The 18,929-nt window shown below is 35.6% G+C and overlaps 1 protein-coding gene across 50 annotated transcripts in view; it reads left to right on the forward strand.

Moving 5' to 3' along the window:
- The window catches only part of RBFOX1 (RNA binding fox-1 homolog 1), a 908,679-nt gene that overhangs the window by 883,850 nt on the left and 5,900 nt on the right, over window positions 1-18,929 (forward strand). For 9 of the 50 annotated variants that reach the window (XM_063342862.1, XM_063342866.1, XM_063342858.1 and 6 more), the window contains one exon: window positions 8,659-8,711. The exons of the other annotated variants lie outside the window; for them this stretch is intronic. In XM_063342862.1, coding sequence (XP_063198932.1) covers window positions 8,659-8,711 — 53 coding nt within the window. The remainder of the gene's footprint in view (window positions 1-8,658; window positions 8,712-18,929) is intronic. 50 annotated transcript variants of the gene reach the window in all.

The following is an 18,929-nucleotide window of genomic DNA, read 5'->3' on the forward strand; positions in this document are numbered from 1 at the left end:
TGTAGAGCAATTTGAAAGGAATTTTCTGAAATAAAAATGTTTTGCGAAGAGTACTTCCTAATGATTGAAACATGGTTCATTCTAAACTATTGTAGATATACTGCTTTTGGGGGAGATAAAGGGAGTCATATTAATGTAGGAAAACATGGCAAAAAATTACATTGCATAAAAATATAATCTCCTACCAGGTCTAGAAAGCTACTTTATGTACTTTGATGTTTCGATACATTCCTCTAATATCTGGTAGAATTAATATGTTTTCGGATACTTTGAAGGTTTGATTCATCTGTGTGTAATATCAGTAGTCGTGTACTATCCACCTAACTACTAAAACTACTCCACTAGTTCAAATCTGAGGTGATAAGTAGTGAAAAAGCTTAGGGTTCCTGGCCCAGAGTCATGGTAAACACCGATTATGAAACTTTTATCATGTCAGAGCTTGTATTCTTCTTACCCTGCTTCTTCTCTTTCCTGTACTTTCCATTCTCCTTCACCGTAATATCAAGGGACATACTAAGAATCCCCATAGACAAGGAAAGGCTTGGCTATTACTGTAAAATTTGCTTTGGCATCCATGCTGGAAATCAGGAAGAAAAAATTGAGAGAGAAGGTAGAGGAACATTAAAGCCTAGATTTCCATAGCTGGCTTCCTAAAGTGCTCCAAGTTTAAAGATGCTGAGTACTTTTGCTGCCAGTTTCTTCTTGAACATAGTGGGAGCTGTTAAATGCTTATCGTTTTCAAGAAAAAAAAAAAAAAAAGCAGTGCACCAATTTTAACATTTACATATCAATGTCGCTATCCTTGCTTTCTTTTTGATTAATACATCTAGCCTACATCAGGTTATACAGCATGAGTTTTAACTTGGGAGTTTCTTACTTTAAAATAAAAGTTCATAGTAAATAGCTGCGATTATAAGTCTATTCCTCTGATGCATTTTCATGCACGCTTTTCCTCTAAAAAGAGGAAAAAAAAAAGATGGGTTAACATTTTTAAAGTAGGAATTACCTCTTTAATAGTTCCTATGGGCTTCTTCACTCTTAAAGGATATTGAAAGAAAGTGTGACTTTAAAATTTGTAAGAGTGTTGTATTCAGCAGACTGGATAAATATGGAGTTAGGGAGTTACTAAAACATTGATTCCTAATCCAACAGACCAAAACTGTTACAGTCTATTGGGTCAGTGCCTGTGACATGATAGGCCATAACAGTTCCTTTGGACATGTCAGTGTCTAATTAGACACTTTTTAGTTTTCAGATCATTGACTTGATAGACCACGAAGAGGCAGATTAGAACATGCTATGAGTATTGCCAACCTGAGCGCTTCCGCTGCGCATGCTTTACCAGCAAGAAGGAATTAAGAGCATTGTGAAAGAGTCAGGGAGAGGTGAAGGAATGAAATGTTATTGATAAAATATGGAATGAACTGGATATAGTCTGTATGGATTAGCCATGTAATTTGCAATGGGTTTTAGGCAAGGTGAGGAAGTATTAGAAGAACAAACTTAAAATAACTGTGTAGGTGACATTAATCAAGAAAGAGGCAATTTATACTCTTGCATGTTTTTACTGTAGTGTTTCCCACCTCAAAGGGAGTATAAAGCATTTGATTAGGTATTGAAATAGAATTTTTTTTTCACATACCTTTGGGCTTGTCAAGTTTCTAATACGCTAGAAATTAGCAAACCAGCAGTTTGTAAGAATACTGCACAGCAGGAATAGGAGTAGAAAGTTTACCTATGTATCCTAAACACCACTTTTTTTTTGTGAAAACTGCTATAAGAGATTTCATATATATGCAGGAAAAAAGTAAGGTCTTTATTTAAACTTAAAGGTGACTAACTTGGCAGTCAAATTTAGGGCTTGGTGAAGCTGCCTGGAAACAAGGATCTGGGCCATGTGAGACACCCATGCAGGCAGAGGTGACACGGGACCTGGAGTGGCAGCTGAGTCCGGGCAGATGGACGGGCTGCCTTTGCTTGGGCAGTCAAGATGAGCTTTAGTGTTTTCGGCGAGGTAATATTCGCAGAAGTAGCTACGTTAATTTCTCCTGATGCAGGGTTTTACTCTATACGCTGCCAAGGCCTGCCTCAAAATTTCAGAAAAGAGCATTTAATGAAATGGTCAAGAATGATGGAGGTGGGAGATCTTTTGTCAATGAAAGCAGAATACCTAAATGAAAGCAGAGTATCCGCGTCTTCCTCTTTGTCTTGCCATCATTATTAGTCAGGTTGAACAAGCAATTCTGCAGGGAAAAAAGAACCTGACATGGAAGAAATTATTCTAAAAGTAAAATATACTTTCCTAATGCACATCAGGTCAAACAAGTTACTTTTAGTGTTATATTGAAGCTCAATACCACATAAATTACTTTCTATTTATAGTTCTATTCATACTTCATTTAATATATCTTATAGGTATGGCTGTAAAGTTGTTTAGTTGTCTTTGTGTTGTGATTCAAATGCTACGAGTATGATAATGTACTTTGATCTTACAGTAATGGAAATATAAAGCACGATAATAGCAAAATCAACCTTCTTATTATAGCTATTATACTAATATTAAAAAGTTTAAATTCTTTGATAGCCTTGATCTTTAAATTTAGGACACCAGGAGGAGGGAGTTGGGGAGGACTTCATAAAATGATTTTAGAGGTAAACTCTGAAACTTTGTTCATACTTGAATATTACAGAAACTGTTCAAGCAGCCAGTCGTCAGCTATGTTATAATTCATAGTGAAAAGGCCCTCAATATTAGAGTCCAAACAAGAGCAACGAAGCCTTAAAGTTTAAAGCATGAAGGAAATATAAAGTATCTTTAATAATATAACGGAGCGATGTATAGGTGTATCACATGTAACAGTTCTGGGAAAAATCATTGCTATGCTATATAGTTAGCAGCAGGTCCTTGGAGAATACAATTTGGAGTAGCTCCAATGAAGTCAGTGCTTTCAGTTAAGCTGCATCAATTTTACCGGCTGAGGTTCTGATCCGTGAAATCTAAATACTGACTATATTTGTAAATCCCATGGTGCTCTTACCAGAAAAAGTCAACTGATTACGTATAGTTTAAATCTTCCCACTGTAACTTCTGCTCAGTATTGTGTCTGCCTTCATCTTCATTTCCTGTGTTCTGGGGCTCTGCACTGCTCTGTTTTTGGGAGGGAGGGCTGCACCCCTGTGTTACGAAAAATAATTTATCTCTAGTTCTGCGAAGTTAGGAAGCAAAGTCCAAGAATTCTGGTGTACGAAACATAATCACTGTATGTTAGTGGATTGTAATTTCTTTTACGTTTCAAACTTCCTAGAATTAGTGTGATTATTTTTAGGGAAGTCCTGATTTCTTAAAATCCCACTTGACCTCTATTATGGCTCCTATTTTATGGAAGCTCTGTGTTGCCAAAAAGAGGGACTAAAAAGTTCTGGGAGCGTTGGGTGAAATTATATGCGTGTCAAAATTTTGTTCTCAATCATGTGCTGTGTAAAATATAAATAGTGTTGAAAAGTCCAGTTGTCACCCAGCCTCTTAGGGAGAAGATAGGACACAGACAACACTTCGTTATTTTTTCCCATGTGCCCTACAAACCTAGGTTCTTACACCCACGATGACCTAAGTATATAAACTTCCCAGACACAGCTGTGAGTGCTCTTGCGCATCTGAAGAATAGTGAGGCTGATGACTCTAGGAGGTAAAATGCGGTGGTAGGTTACTGCTTTTTTAGGAATATGTAGTGGTGCAAACAAAGAAAGAAAGCCCAGGGTGGGTTGACTATATGGGAACTTTTAGGGGGAGCACTCCGAGTAACAGTCTATCCTGAAATTATGTTGGAATTGTGCTTCATTAGGGTCCTCATGATGATCCCCTTAAAGATCTCTCAAGTCATAAAAAGAGCATCTGAGACGTGTTCTCTGAATCTCTTCCTGTCTTCCACTTCCAAGTTCTGAATTTACCAACTACAAGTAATGTAGCCAAATCATGTATGGGTCGGGCAGGATCAGTGGTTAGGTCTGTATCGTACACCCAATCTCTTAGAAGCCTCTGCTCTTCCTGAGCTCCTTCCTACTTTAAGGTGCCACTGACCTTAAAGTCTATTTAGGTGTAGAAAATGTGATAAAAGTTGTATGTATTTATGGGTAACTGAATTATCAGAGTTTCATCGTTTAAGAGAACTCTCACTACATTTTCTCAATGAGGAGAAACTCCCAACTTTCCACGTGTGAAGGAGCCTAAAGTTCAATATAGTATCAAAGATGGTCTAAAACAGAATTCCTCTCTCTGTTCTGGCATCTATTTCACAGTCCAGTAGCTGAGGTCATTGGTGTTAGTGTTTATGAGGATGGGAAACATTAATGGACTTTTGGAAAAGTTTGAAGGAAAACCATAAATATTCCTTAAACAGAAACGCTGCTAATACTCTAACTTAATTTTTCCTGATGGAGCCTGTAAAATACACGTACACTAAAAGCTAATCAACCTTATTGGAATATTGCATGTCTCAAACTTGAAACTAACTCTCAGAATATGTACGTTAAAAGGGAGTCATGACTATTTAAACATGCTTACAGAAAAGATTTCTGTAGAAATAAAAGCTAACAATGCTACATAGTAATTACAAATTGTTGACATGGCTCTACTAAATTTCACATATAAAGCCTTAGCTAAGCTTAAATTCAGTGTTGATATGCACATAGCTTCTGTATTAGGTCAGTATGCTTTGGAATGAATGTAGAGAAGTTTTTTCTGTACTATTTTGGCACAGTTCAGGTGACTTGTCAGAAGCAAGACTGTAAAAGACAGCTTTTCTTGCAAATGGGTAGATGCAACATTTTGGTAAGGGAAAGTACTGACAAAGTATATTTAGGAAATAACTTAGGCCTCTTCATGAACTTGCGGTAGTATAAACTTGCTGAAGAAATTAGGCTGTGGTATTAAAAAAAATAAATTAAACAAAATTGCACAGTCCAGAAGGCCTAATTTGTGTAAGTATATAACATTTACTGACGTAATTTATAATCAGTATTAGTTTTCACTAAATAGTGTATATAATGAATAGCCTTACTAAGCTTCACCTAAATTCCTGTTCTTCACTTGCTTAAATATTTTGGTTTAATACTTTATTATTTAAGTCTTTCAATTCAGTGGCCTGCTTTAATTTAGAACCGGGTACTTTTAGTCAGGTGATAAAGTTAAACCTGAAAATATTTTGAAAGAGCAAGACATCACTTACTGTTACTTTTGCTGTCCTCTCCCTCTGTTTGTGTCCAAATTCAGGAAATACATCAAATGTTTAAACTTTTTTTTCCGACTTTATTACCATACTGGTAAAAGTCTGTGTTAGTTTTCAATTTAGTAGAAGAAATAAGAAATTGATATACGAGATCGAGAGAAGTAATAGTATGCCGAAGTGTTTGCCCTTGGGAAGTTGCTGCTCGGATGGAACACAACCATTTTGTGTCCCAGAAGTATGTTTTCACGACACCATCAGAGAGCTCAGGCTGCCAAAGGGTGCCAGTCCAGCACTTAAAAGGATTGCACTTAGCTCAGGGTGTAATATCTGGCAAGTTATTCATATCCAACTGTATATTCAGATCAATGTATTTGTCACATTACTCTTTCAATTTATTTTTCTGTCTCCCTTACAAGCGGTAACAACTTTTAAAATTTTATTTAAAGAAGAAAAAATGTTTTCAAGATTTTAAATGTGTGGGGTTTTGCAGCTGAAATATAAAACAATGAGCAATAAAAATATTGTTCTATATTTTCACTGCTAATACTCAAATTAAATTGATGGAAGCAATTCTGTATCCTAATAACTGAGCAGGGCTTGTTGTATAATAGTTAGGTCCACTTTACATTTCTTGTACCTTATCGAATCAATAAAAAGTGTAGAAGTGATGAGGAACATTAAAACAACCTAAAAGGCGTCATGAACTTTCACCATACCTTACTTGCGAATTTTTTAAACCTTCTCCGCTCAATACAGTTACTGCATGGAATTGGTCTTTGAAGGGAAGAACTCTACATTTGCAAAGTGAGGTTACCTGCCCGTTTCCAGGTCTGCTTTTCATGTACTTCAAGACAGATAGAATATGATGCGCCACAGGGTCTGCTTAACTGAGAAGGACTCCTTTTGCAAACTATGGGGTTGTCCACACTAAGGAATAATACTTGGTTTGGGCATCAGGTGCGATATATTTGCATAGTGACACCTCTGATTATCAGTTCTCCCTCTAGCTCTATGTAAACAATAGTACAGAATTTAGCTAAATAAAAACCTGCCAATAAAACAACAGTAAAGCCATCAAACTACTCAACAATTTATTGTAATTGTTACCAATAACACCTAGTTAGTTAAAAAAAATTGAACTGGCTTATTGAACTCCAGCATCTAGTTTTATTTTTCATTCTCACATTTGCTATGTTCCTTACTTTTAAAATTGATTAGTGGAGTTGTGAAATGAATTTTACAAAAGCAAAATACGGGGAAAATAGTATCTTCCTATGTAAATTGAAACATTATAACAAGGAATGTTTATGGTAGATGTTTTTTTAAATAGGTATCAGTTCAGGTTAATTTTTTTTTAATTATTTTTCTGCCAGGAATGAATAAAGAGCTGGTAATAAAAAGTAAGGTTTCAGAACAGTTTCAATAACATCTGTGGTTCCAAAAGACAAATAACAGTTAGTGTTCTGGGGTCTTTCTGTAAGTAACTAAACCAGCGTATTATTCTTGCAGATAATTTTATACTTTGGTATCTGAAGATAGAGTATCTGTGGCTCAGTGTTCCATAACAAGAAATGTTCTGAGTAGAGATAAAGAAAAGGAGTTTCTCAGCTAGCCGCTTTAGATGTAGCTGTTAAGGAGAAGTGATCTTTTCATTTAGATGAGAGGGCAGTTTAATAACTTCATCAAAATGAATCAAAAGGATTTTCCGTAGAACAGTAACTGGTAAGTCTGCGCTGCTCCTGGGTGAGTCCCTTTTAGGCAAACACCTACCTGTTTCTTTCCATATAGTTATCACAAGAGGTGATAATAAAAGAGGTGGTAGCAGTAAATACAATGAGAAATTACACTACCTATGAAATGCAGAGTAGCTCTGTATTTATAATGCTAAATTTATCCCCCTTAATTTTTTTTAAATTAATCTCTTTAGCATTATGTGCTAGGTAGATTTCATTAGTTTGTGAAATTGCTGCAGATGACAAAGAGCAAAACTACCAATCTGTACATCCAATTGAAAGTGAAAGAGTATACAGTTTGATCACTAAAATCATTCATATTAAAAGTGTTAGTACCTCTGAGATAGGGCAGAGGCAAGGATCAGATACTACTTTTGATCTTAATCAATCCTGTCCCTATAGTATGGATTACAGATTCCTTATTTTGTTTTGTTTTACTTTTTCCCAAAATGTGAACTTCTCAGTAACAAGGTTCACAGATTTCTAAACAAGAATTTCAAAGCTCTTTAATACATCGGAGGTGAAGTAATAGAACTGGATTTTGTTCTCTTTGGGCTTAACTCCTTAAGGTTCTGATACCCCTATGAGATGTTTGCTCCTGAACGGAATAGTTTTCGGTAGGATCTTCAGAGAACTTAAGGCTTGACAGAGCTTACATCATCTTGCAGAACTGAGTTTTCCAGGTAGCCCTCAGAGCAAGCTAGAACTAGTTCCCACTAGCTCCCAGTTGGTAGACTCTTGCTTTAAAGCGGTGCAAAACAGAAAACCTCAGTGTTTCACCATGCCTAGCAGCGCAGGCTGGAGGAGCTACATGTAGTTTGGAGTAAAACAGCACCCGAGTATTAAAACTTCACCCAGGTTCTTTATTAATCCCACACAACACAAAAATAATATAAAGGAAGCTGTGTATATGCATATAAAGGAATCACTCGATGTTAACACTTAAACGTGGTTTCCACTAACCCAAATCCTGTTCGCTTTGACTTCAGAAAGGACAAATCAGGCTTTGTGCCGTAGTGAAGTTTTCTGCATTTTGAAACATCAGTGTATTTAGCATTTCTCTTTTTATGTTACCTGGTTTAAAAAAGAATTTTGCAAGAGAAGGTTTATATTAAATTACTCATATCTCTAGTTTATTCTTCTAAGATTCTGCAAAAGACTTCTGTATGTATTTGGATGACAGTATATGAGAATACACTATGTCATTTTTTTAATAAGTAGCAGAAATTTCATTTTCTGATTGCAATCATATTAGACATATAAAAAGCAAAATATTTTACTTTCAATATCCTCCTTTCAGATGCACGAAGTAAATTGCAATTATTTTTTTCAAAAATGCTTTTTACGTATTTTGCAGTAGTGCCCTTTAATATCTATATCAATATAAATATTGTTTTATTTTTATTAGACTTCATAAATATATTGACATATCTGTAACACTAAACATGAAGCTTCCAATGCAAGAGTTTGTACATAGTCCATATCCAAATGTCGCCATTATTTCATTTAAAAGATCCCAGCATGTCTACCTCATGATCCTTATAAACTCTATAGTACTGAAATACGTCAACACTTTTTCTTGCTACATTCATTAAAATTAAGCACCCTTACCCTACCCCATCTGTAAACATTAAGTCAATTGGCAGCTAGCACATTTCCCAGTCAGCAAGCAGTATTGTGAATTTTATCTTCTCTTGCAGAAATCAATTCGTCTTCGTTGCAGCAGATGAAATTTCTTGTAACACCTCTGCAGGTAACAATCATTGATACTTCTTGATGCATCCATCCAGGTCTCAATATCCTTTTTCACATGCTGCATTTAATCGTAAGAGAAAGCATAGGAAAGTCCGTAGTATAAATCTTTGGCGTAGTTTAATTAATTTATAGCTTGAGCCTATAGGTTCTGCCTATAGGTGTTTTATTTCCAGTTTAAATATCATATGGCCTAGAAAAGTTAAGGATATGTTAAACCTTCTAATAAATACTTACTGTGCAGTACAATCAAGATTGTGACTTTTAAAAAGCCAAAACAGAGCAAATGAAAAGACAAAAGGCTTAGATGTATGTAGGACATTGTAAGTGCTATAGATTTAACAATTTTATTTTCAACTCTTTGGGGGCAAATATTGCCCACAAGGGTACTGCAGACCCTAAAGCACTCACAAAGTCTATCCTATGGATAAGATAGTGGGAGAGAGGGTCTGTGTCTTCAGAGGATCGCTCTCTAGTAAGTAAAAAAGTCTTAGCTGCTTTGCTAATATACTATCGTATTGTAAGCCATGGGTACAGAAGAATGAACAATGTTTTTAAAAGGTAATGGTAATTTATAAATATATTGAATATGCCAAGGGATTTTTTTCTCTTTTAAGCAATAGACTTTGAACAATCTTAGTCTTAATTCAGGTAAGGATGGTATTGTGTCACTACATAAGAAATCAAAAGCCAAAATAAGTAGTAACAGTGCCGGGAGATATTCTGCGAATTATGGTATGCAAAAAGCCTAATGAGTTCATAGAAGCTGCTTGTATTGAAGCATGAAAGGGTACCTAGTGTGACACAATGTTGGAATTAAGAAGTGTTTGTTTATGGAGTTTTACATTAGCAGAAATAAATGGAAGGTGAAGAGTGTTCTGTTTATGCCACAGTGACCTACATAGAAAGAAATAAAGAACATTTGTTTATGAAAAGGAAGATCATAGCAAAAGCCAAAGTATGCTACAATTTTAATAATCTGTATGCTATCCATAGCATTTTTGGTGGTAATCTGAAAAGTTCTGTAACAGAACATGGTTTAACACAGATTTTTTTAAAGTCCTAAATCATGAAGGGAATACATTTTGAGAAGTGAACATTTGACACTTTCTTGATCTCACTGCACTTGGATTTTGGCTTTCATTATTTCACTTGTGCTACCTGCTCAGCTCCGGATTAGAGTGAGCTGTATCAGGCAGGCTACTAATTTATAAATCTAGGCCTTGCTATGTAATAATAAATGTAAGTATTTTAGCAATTTTTTAACTTGGAATTTTTGAGATAGACATGTGGGCTTTAATATTTTTCTTGTCCTGAAAACAATTTCCTATTTTGCAGAGCAAACCCTTCTAAGCAATAATTATTTCTCTAATAGAGACATTCTTTTTTCCCTCAGTTCAGACACAATCTAAGTGTCCAAGACTGTATTATACATATTCCATATATCACCACTTTGGAATTCCAGTCAGAAATAGAGCACTCTTGTTTATCAGTAAATTCAGTGAACTTTACACGGAAGGAAGTGGATCTCTGTGTATGTTTGTTAAAACTTTTCAGTTTACCAGCTGATGACCTCTGTTGAATTGATTCAACAATAAGGTATTTTTTTAGGTACATTTTTGACCATGTGATATCCATCATAGGTGACTGTAGGTGCCTTTTTTGTAACGTGATCTGAAGGAGAAAGCTAATGAAAGTCTTCTGTTTCTCTTATACCTAAGTTTTAGTCATAGAATTTAAAGGACTTTTGGCTTTATAAATTAATAATTCTCTGGCCTACATTCCTGTGGTACAAGTTGCCAAAGTTACATTTGGTCTTTCAAATCTGTAAGTTGACTTTCAACTAATTTCTTATCTGATGTTTTGTGTTTTAATACGTGGAGCATATATAGAGATACGTAAACTTTTAGAACAGAAGTTAACCTTCCTGTGGTTTTTCAGATGCATGCAAAACACCTACAGTACAATTATATAGTGCTTTTTTTAGTGCTCCTAAACTCAATTACAGTAATTCAACTGTGTTTGTAAAATTGGTATAAAGCGAAGATACTGATAATATGCTCAATGTTTGAAATGTGAGTATATGTATGTTTGTATTGTTTCCTTGTAAAGAATGTGTGTGTCCATAGATCTCAAATAATAATATAACAAGTAAACTTTTGGTTAGAACTTTATCATCAAATGGAAGTGGGAGGTCTTGGGTGATTCTGCTGATAATATTCACTCTTCTCTTCCTAATACTTTATCATTCCTGCCAGAGGATACTTAGCCCTCAGCCACATGACATCTTTTCGGATTTGGGAATAAAGTAATCTTGAATAAATAAGTGTGTTAATGAATGGGTAGTATGTCCATATGCACGTTTGTATTTATGTGTGTGTATCTGTTCTTGCATGCACATTATATAAAGAGAACCTATTCAAGTATTTGACAGAGGGATCCTTCCATGGGAAATTGAAAAGTATTTCACTCTTGGTTGCATCCCGTGCAGAGGCTAAAAATAATTACTCTTCAGAAGCGAAGTTCTGTGCTTCTGGGATAGATCTTCTCTGGCAGGCATGATTAACGAGTCTGCAAACAGACCTGAACTAGAACAGAGGTAGGGGAACTATCTGAAACCTCCTATCAGTTTGATGATGGAATTTTAAGAAGGATCTCTGAAGACTTTGTTGTAGCAAATCTCTGAAAATGGGTACATTAGGGGAGAATTAATCCTGAGATGCCTGGCTGACGGGGGCAATGGGCATCTTGCCCTATCAGGCTCCTAATAAATCAGAATGAGACCCAGAATAAACCCATGGTTTATTTACATGTTGGTTACAGAACATTGTGCGTTGTTCATTTTGAATCTTCAGCATTTTTTAAAATCAGTGCTCAATATATTTTTCCCCTTTTAGGTTTTGTAAAAGTGAAATTCATAGTTTGTAAAGAAAAAAATATGTTGTAGTGTCTTTTCCAAGTGCGATCAAGGATGTACCTGCGTATTACTTTTATGATTTTTGCGTAAATATGGGGCAGGATCATTATTCTATATTTATATCACTCTTTCTTTCTTCCTCCGATTTTTAACTGTTATCCAACTTCCATATAGAAACAAAAAAATCCAGTGCATTGGCAAGCCTGGTATTGTTTTTCTCCCAAGTGTATATGCAGTTTATGATTTTGAAATAACAGAGAGAGAGACAAGTGTATATATAAATCTGAATTTGGAATGAAGTATGGTGGAAATGGATATAACATCTGTCCAATTGTGACTGTATTTACTTACATATTTGAGCAGAATCTTCCCCAGGAGGCGGGATTGTGTGTGTGTGCGTGCAAAAGAAATGCATTATAAAGCTTTAGAAGTTGACAGTCCTAGATTAAGTTATGGACCTCCATTTGGAGGAAGATACAGTCTCCAAAACAGATTAAACATTCTGAAAGGTTTAATTGTATAACTCTAGGAAAAACATTTCTTAAAAGCAGGCAGCTTAAAGAAGCAAACGTTGGAGTTTTTACTATCGAAATAGTTTGAACACAATATTGGCGATTTTTAAACAATTCAATTGCTCAAGGCATTGCAATTTTTCCTGTATACTATTATTAACCTGTCAACACTAACACTACCACACATTTAATTAATGAAACAACAGCAAATATGGAGATACTTATATAACAGCAAATTAATATTTGACAAAGTGCTTAGAATGGTTCAGGTGCCTGTTGTGGTGCACCTCTGCTACTGCACATAAATAAGTGTAGCAGGTCAAAATTTTGCCATACGTGCTTGCATACATCTCATTGACTTATTCACGAGGCTGGGAGGAGATACTGAGCAGATTATACTCTTTCAAAGGAACTGCTTTGGAAAAATGCAGTTTCAGCCTTCTTGAATTATTGTGTAAAGAGATACTCAGTTGTGAGAGGTTCTTCCCTTTTAGTATTGCTGCCTGTGGGTTTGACTTCATTTCATGAAGCAATTTGACTGGGAAAATAACCATTTTCTATGAGATGCTTTTATTATTATGTTATCCTCTTCTACTAATCAGATAAAATAAAAAATGAAGATGAAGGAGTATCTGTAAGGTCTTTGTGCTAGTATTTATTTTAGGCTGTACTGCTTTTCCCTGTGAAAAATAGCAGATACTGATGTTTTTGCTCTGGAAGGAGTAGGAAATGTTGTACTAATGCACATTATTAAACTTCTTCTATAAATTCAGATGTCCTTTATGTTGGCAGTTTAAGCTTGTGTTTACTGCTGCTGTAAATAGTTGCTCATATGGAATTCCATTTGTTACCGCTTTTGGTAGTTGTGTGGTAAAGATGTTCAGCTATTGGATCAGTTGATAAAAATCAGTAAACACTTTTATTACCCTCTGTTCTTCTTTCATGAAGTTTGATTAATTCCTTTTTCTCACCCAGTGAAAACACTGGCAGCCCTTTTTGGCATCTTTGTCATTATCTCTTTGACAGCTTGCCTTCCCGGTGCTTACAGTTCTAGGTCAGTTCGCATGGCTAGTCAAATGTGACAACACGACAAGATTAAGTAAAGCTGAGGTTCTCTGATTTGTAAATGGAGGATTTGCAATGTGAAGCTCCTTTGATAACAGAAATAGTGAATAATCTGTGTTTGCCCTCAACAAGTGCGTATAAGCATGTGTGCATCTTCTATACTGGGTTTTAGTGAAGCAATCAGATTTATTTTTTTTGTATAGACTGAAAATGAAAGGTGGTTTGTGTGTGCGCATGTATGTATGGTTAGCTACAAGTACATGAAATAAACAAGGATTCACTTTTTATCATATTACATTTAAAATATTAAACGAACAATAACAAGATAGTATACTACAGAACTTTACACGCAAGCACAAGAGACTGCTTTAAAATTTAAATAAAGTACCCTGTATATTTATTATTAAACTCGATAATAATTTATTCAAGGTTTATTGCCCCAAAATATAAGAGCAATAGTAATAGGAAAACGTTTTACAGATCAAAGAAATACTTGATTTTCGTTGTAATACAGCTGGTTTTAGGTATCACCTGATGGCAAGCCTCAGTTTCCCCAGTGGCTTTTTTTAATGATGTTTATATAAAGTCTTAACTTGGATCGAGATTATACAGAAAGGTGTTGCCGGTAGCACAGAATTATGTTAGATTTTTAACTAGGCAGCAAGTGAAATCCCCACACTTGTGTAAATCCAGACAGGAAGACTGAAACTTGAGAGAAAGCTTTTAAGCTGAGGTCTGTCCCTGGGATTGCTCCATAGCAGTTACTCAGCCCCAGCTCAGGAGGGAGGGCACCTGTGCTGCTGTTTGCTGCACTGCTACACTGCTGCAAATTCACCAATATCAATTATCCTAATTCAAATGTTTAACAAGGTGGCAGCTCAACTTTGGATGGCTGTAAACATCTAAGAAACTTCAAAAGAAGCTACAGGTTGGCATACAGAACTAAAAATTAAAATCAGGTCTGAGAATCAACAACCAAAATTTCTGCAAAGCGTGCCCATCAATTAGCAAGAAAATTAACTGGACATATTCAGATGTGACACAAATAAGTAAACAGTCAAGAATTTGAAATTCATCTCTGCATATGGGAAGTTCTTAATAGGCTTCTCAAGTTTCTTCTTGCTCCAACCTGCAGGAAAAAGCAAAGACTCGCTTTTAATATTTGATCAATGACATATTTATGAAGATCCCTTCATGGAAATCTTTCATTATCGCCCCATCCCTTATAGTAGACTGTGGTCAAGTTTCTTCCTCTCTGTGAAAATTTAGGATTGTTAATATTGTACTAATAGGAAGTCCCTCGTGGCATTCAAGGTATACAGGAGTTCAGCACTACAGTATACCTTGAGGTGTTCCATTGTTTCATTGTGCTGTCTGTCTCTACTACATCTTCCCAGTTCTTTCTCTGCTCCACATCACAAATCGGTAAAGTATTAGCAGTCGTGGGAGAGGAAAGTGATACACCACAACATATTTTATGGGCCCTCCCGTGTAGATCATTATCTTTGTGTTTGATAATTGTGCATGTAAAACTTTGCATAGAGGATTTTAGCATTCATAAACTTTACAATCAAGGAAAATGACTTGAAACTGGTCTTATCAGCAGATCTTGATAATTTTCCTTGGTCTTAAATAAATCTTAGGAATAGACATCTTTCCTCATTGCCTTCTGAGATAGACAGACAAACTCATTGCCCATTCAGGTGATTGAAATGCGTAAAGTTGCTTGGTATTAATACCCAAAATGAAATAAAATCGATTGGTTGCCCATGCTGTGAGCACCATAAGCAGATACCATCTTACTGTAGTAAAGAATTATAAGGTAAAGGACTACCACTGCTGCACGGTGTTGGGCCACTGAGGTTAAAATACTGCTCAGCATTGTGGTGTGTAACTAGTGCGCACACAAAGGAGCTCTGCTGCTCCTGTCATCTGTCTTGGTATCATCGTAGTTATCTGACCAAGAGAGAGAGCAAGATGTTAGTTACTGGAATCATTTATCTGGATAAGGCCAGGTAACCCTGGCTTTCCTTCTGTTCCTTTCAATTCTTTACTAAAATCTTCACATCTCTGTCTAAAATTTTATTGCAATTCTGCATTAAGATGTGGATTGCCCTTTTCATGCCGCCTGGCAACAGCAAGAGGCGCGTCCTGCGATAGTGCCCGTTTCCCGGCTGGACAAGCAGGGCAGGAACACCAAAGCGCTCTGCTCTATGCTCTGCCTTCTCCTGCTTAGCCAAGTCTCACTCGTTCAGTTGCTTTTTTGTGAAATTTAGTAGTAATTCGGTACAAGAATTTCAGTAAATTAAGGTTACTCTGGTTGAAAATTCCACACATATAGGTCCGAAGAAGCAGCAGTTTCATTACCTGATTGTTCAATTACAGTCAAAGCTAGTAAAGAATAGATACTCTTATGGAAAAGGTAGATATATTAGCTTTCCAGCTATACGTACACTTTGCTTGTAATACAGCAAGTAATGGGGGGTTAGATCAGAGGTAGATTTAGCTGAGGTAGTACCAGATTTTTAACTTCTCTTCTTATATTTCTTTAAGCAGATTCATCATTTTCTGTAGTTCTTCTAGCAATATGTAGACTTTAAAAAATGGGGGGAAACAATAATGATCAGAAAGACAATGTGCATCAAATTCCTAAAAAATAAGTTAATGTTTAAAATTCTCCTTCTGTAGCTCTTAAATCACTTGAGGAAAATGTGTTAACTTGGTTCATATTCTATATGGTGAATTTTTGCTTATTAATGTTGTTATTAAACCCTGTAATATGTATCCTGTTAAGGGGCTTCCAAATGGCCCCAGTATCAGAGCTCCACTGCCTGTCCTAGCGGTGTGTGGAAATACAGCCATAATACCAAAGAACTTAAAAACCTAAAATGGTGATTACGGTTAGAGGGGCGCATACTTCCCTTCTTTTTAGAGACTTCAGCAATACCTACTACTGATGATTTAAAGAGAGAGATTCAACTTCAAGGGCCCTATTAAAAGAAATCTCCCAACCAGTTACCATTTTTGATTTCCCTTTTTTATTTGTGCAGTAGACAACAAATCGTCCTTTCACATAGTATTTTAGCAATTTTAAACCCTGTACTGAAAATGATTGAAGAAACGGGGACATAGCATGAATAAAGAAGAACTTAGAATACACCAAGCTTTTTGGTGAATAGTTTACAGCTGCGTTTACAGATGTTAGCATGGCCACGCTGATTTATTTATTTTTTCCTCAGTTATTTCCCAGTAAGGTGTTAGTCCAGCTAGTTCAGAACCAGTGCAAGTACGGTAACAAAATGCTAGCAAACATATTTATTTCTTCCCTGTAATGTCCTGAATACTTGTTTCAGATATACTGGAAAATAGTGGAACTTACCTTGTCCTAATTAGTCGTGAATCAAAATGGTTCATCAGATGTGTTCTTAGAGAAGAATTTGCGAGTGCACGTACTGGTTTGGATACATTGATTTAACGTTCTGTAAAAATACGCAGATAATCACATTGACTGATAATTTATTCAAAATACTTTGCCATTTGCATGTCCTAAATTGTTTACCTATAATGATTATTTACAGTGTAAATTATCACAACGCGTTTAAATGCCACTAATTTTAATGAGAAGTAAGCGTGCTGGCATAATAGCGAATAAATGAACCAATGACTATGTGACTGAACTAGCTTCCTGATTTTCAGTGTGACAATGTAGTTTAAATCCTTCTTACTATTTTCAGCACAGAAATCAGAATCTATTCTGCTAACCTTCTGAGCTTCTAAATTTGGTGTCATGCAAGGGCGTGTTTAAAAATTAGCATTTAAAAAGAAACCCACTTGCTTTAAGTTTAAGCTGACACTGTTCCTTTCCTCTGTGGAAATGAAATTTATTAATCATAATAAAACCATCATATTCTGAAGGTAGAGGTCACCCTGAGGAGAAAAAAAAGTCTATTCATCACAGAGGAATTTCAATGCATTTTTTTTTCCCAGATAATATCTGAGCATGTATTCTCTCCCCTTTGGAAATATATTCTTCCATGTTTGTGCTTACATATGTCAAGTGTATTAAGGAGGATGCAAGAATGAGAATTTTGCCATTAATTTTATATACTTTCTTTTCTTTTACAGAAGATTTGGAAGAATGCTTTTTACATTTTACTTTAAGTTACGTTTACATTACACACATTTGTTCAAGTGGAGTTTCAATATCCTGTAAAAGAAAAGGAAGAAGTGTTTCTTATTTTAACAAGAATATAAGCGTTGCTAATTCTGAAATATCATTTTTATGTTAATATCACAGTACAAACTTCAGCATTATCGTAGTATAAGTGTAAATCATTCTTTTTAAGGAGCAAGGATTAACTTAGGTTAGTTTTCATGTTAGGATTACTTCACAACTCTTGTTTTAAGGAAGAAACATGGTTTACACATCAGGATGAAACAAATAATGTAAAACTCAGAATAAATTATTACTACTTTGGCAAAAGGGTAATAAAAATGTACTCAGAAGTAAATACTGGGTTGGAACAGGTGCGTTTTTTTGCCTTTCTTTTGAAATTGCTTATTTTTTTTTATCCGTATTTTCCTCTTGGTTGTCCAGATTTCTCTAAAATATTGATGTAATACTATTAGCAACATGTTTTATCACATCAGTGTAAACTTGCTACTTACTTCAGTAGTTGGATTAAATATACTAATCATTTTATAAAGCCTGAGCGCTATGTGTTCAGGCTTGTTCCTTCCTTACAAGTGGCCCTTGCATTCAGGCCACTTAATCCCTTGCCATGGGTGACCCATTAGAGTTCCAGTTTTGTGGACATAGTCCGTGACATACGTCCAGTCCAGACACCGTGACATAGTCAAGGATCCTGCAGGAATGGGATGCAGTTAAAATGCAGCCCTACCATAGGAAACGGATCAGAGCAGTGGAAACAAAAACCTCAAAGTCCCACTGTAGTTAATGGTTACACTAGACTGAAGCTAATGTAATTCTTACAGATCTAAATTTACAGTCCTTGCTCAGTATTGCAGTAATACCAGATAATCAGAAAAAAAAATAAATTTGAAAATATACTGATTCCCGTTGCCCAAATGATAGTCATGACATTAAAGCATGTAATAATAGTACATGCAATTCCTCCACCATGTTACTAGGGTCATGAGGGAAATTTATAGTGCTGAAAACAAGTCTAGCTTTAAATTAATAATTTTCCCTTTCTAGATGTTTGAATGAGATTTGGCTCGAGAGAATTAAAATTATAATGATGTTTAAAATGGATTTCCAGACTTTAAAAATGGGCATACAAAGGAAAATAGGGTGTCGTCTTCACTTCAGTGTAGATGAACAAGACATACAAGATTCTGTTATGGCTACTATCAAAGCTAGGTATTTTAAATCTATAAATATTGTAATGCTTGCATCATAATGCCGAGGGTTACCAAGGCTGAGATTTATAGAAGTTCTTCCAACCAAAGAGGCTCCAGATTATGGGGTCAGTGTCACACCTGCTTGAAGAACTCTTACGCCCCCGTTCCAACTCAAAGGATCACCAAGTGTCATTTACCCAGCATAGGCTGATCTGAGCTATTTTTCCTTCCATTTTTTTTTCAGTGGGAACTGCCTCGTTTCTTTGTTGTTAACTGCCTTGGATAATTCCCAAAGACAAGTATTCATGGATACCAAGGATTTAAATGGAATTGATATATAAATTTAATCCTTCACTTATCA

This window comes from Chroicocephalus ridibundus, chromosome 8 (genome assembly GCF_963924245.1).
Source record: "Chroicocephalus ridibundus chromosome 8, bChrRid1.1, whole genome shotgun sequence".
NCBI classification, from domain to species: domain Eukaryota; kingdom Metazoa; phylum Chordata; class Aves; order Charadriiformes; family Laridae; genus Chroicocephalus; species Chroicocephalus ridibundus.